The sequence below is a fragment of the Myotis davidii genome, unplaced genomic scaffold (assembly GCF_000327345.1).
Source record: "Myotis davidii unplaced genomic scaffold, ASM32734v1 scaffold826, whole genome shotgun sequence".
Lineage (NCBI taxonomy): Eukaryota > Metazoa > Chordata > Mammalia > Chiroptera > Vespertilionidae > Myotis > Myotis davidii.
The window spans coordinates 975,285-976,720 of record NW_006297142.1 but is presented as its reverse complement, the minus strand read 5'-3'; the positions used below and the strand labels follow the sequence as shown (position 1 = coordinate 976,720).

Here is a 1,436-nt window from a genome sequence, read left to right as displayed (position 1 = left end):
GGGGAGGGGAGGGGAGGGGAGGGGCAGCTGCACCAGGACAGCTCCTCCTTTGTCCCACACCCCCCAGTCTGCACCCCCTCCCCACCACCCGCTCCTGGGAACGAGAGGGAACCGGCTCCAGTCCTCATGGGGCACGTTTCAATCTGTAACATTTCTGTGGCGAGCGGTGCATCCCTCTGGTGCCACTCAAATCTAATGATCTCGCCCGCCAGCTCTCAGCTTTCTCGCTCGCTAATTTGCGCCCGTGCCTGGGCAGAGGGCGGCTATTTAACATTTGGGACTAAGTCTGTGGATCCGGAAACTAGAGCTGGAGAGAAGAGGGAGGCACGGTGGGTAGCTTGGGGGCACCTTCAGCTTCCTGATCTCCATCTCCCTCCCCATGTCACCCCGACTCAGGCCATGCGCTTGGGGGGAAACAGCGCCTGCTGGGTAGGAAGCAGTGCCCCAGCGACCCTCCAACCTCGAGGAGAGGAGAGGGGAGGGGAGAGGAGGGGAGGGGAGGGGAGGGGACGGGAGCAGTCAGCGAACGTGAACTTGATGACGGGAAGGAAATGGGGGGCGGGAGTCCTCTGGCAGCACTACCTATGCAGGGCGAGTCCCCGACTCGGCCGACCATCTTATTCACGATGCCCCCCGTCGAGGTGGCGTAGGCGACATCTCCTTTGGAGTCCAAGGCAACAGCGCCCACCGTTCCCAAGTGTCTGCAAAAGTAAACAGAAAAGACAGTGGCAGTGTGAAGACAGACACCATGCAGCTCGGTGCCTGCCGAGGCCACGCCGCCCACAAATGGCCAACGGGACACATGGACCCCCCGCGGCCCTGACTCAGGAGCCGGCAGGGAAAGCGTAAGGTGACAGTGCAGCTCAGACTTGAGTGCGATGAACAATTCCCTGGGTCCCCCCACTCCCTCCTCCCTTCCCCTCCCCCTCATTCCCTCCTCCCTTCCCCCTCCCCGGAGTTCCCATCCCGGGTGAGACCCAAGACCCTGCATTTCCGACCACCTCCCAGGTGCCTGGCCGCACCCCGTTGCCAGGACTTGCTGTAAAGACGAGATGCGGTCATTTCCCCTGACCATTTTGTTATACACCTTCCAGAAGAAACGCTGAAGGAGTTGCATGGTAGCCACACACACCTGCCCCTCCAGATCCTGCAGTGAGCAAGGTGTGGGGCACTTTTGTGGGTACCAGATGGCAGTGCCCTGCGGGCTGTCCCTCCTCTGGAGCTGCCGGGCCCAGGCCAGGCCTCGGGAGGAAGTGGGGGCCAGCCCCGCTGACCCCCAAAACCCAAACACAGCTGCTAAGCTCGTGGGATTTCGGGGAGGCCACCATGGCGGGAGAGAGCAAAGCCAGGGAGGGTGCGGGAGGCCACAGGGCTGGCCGGCAGCCAGACGGAAGGCTGGGACAGGTGGGTGACCGCCAGCTGGCGACCAGGTCAGT

General features: G+C 62.7%; 1 protein-coding gene across 1 annotated transcript in view; it reads right to left on the bottom strand.

Moving 5' to 3' along the window:
- ASRGL1 (asparaginase like 1) overlaps positions 1 to 1,436 on the bottom strand; it is a 15,470-nt gene that overhangs the window by 1,091 nt on the left and 12,943 nt on the right. The window contains exon 5 of the mRNA XM_006772788.2: positions 583 to 701. Coding sequence (XP_006772851.1) covers positions 583 to 701 — 119 coding nt within the window. The remainder of the gene's footprint in view (positions 1 to 582; positions 702 to 1,436) is intronic.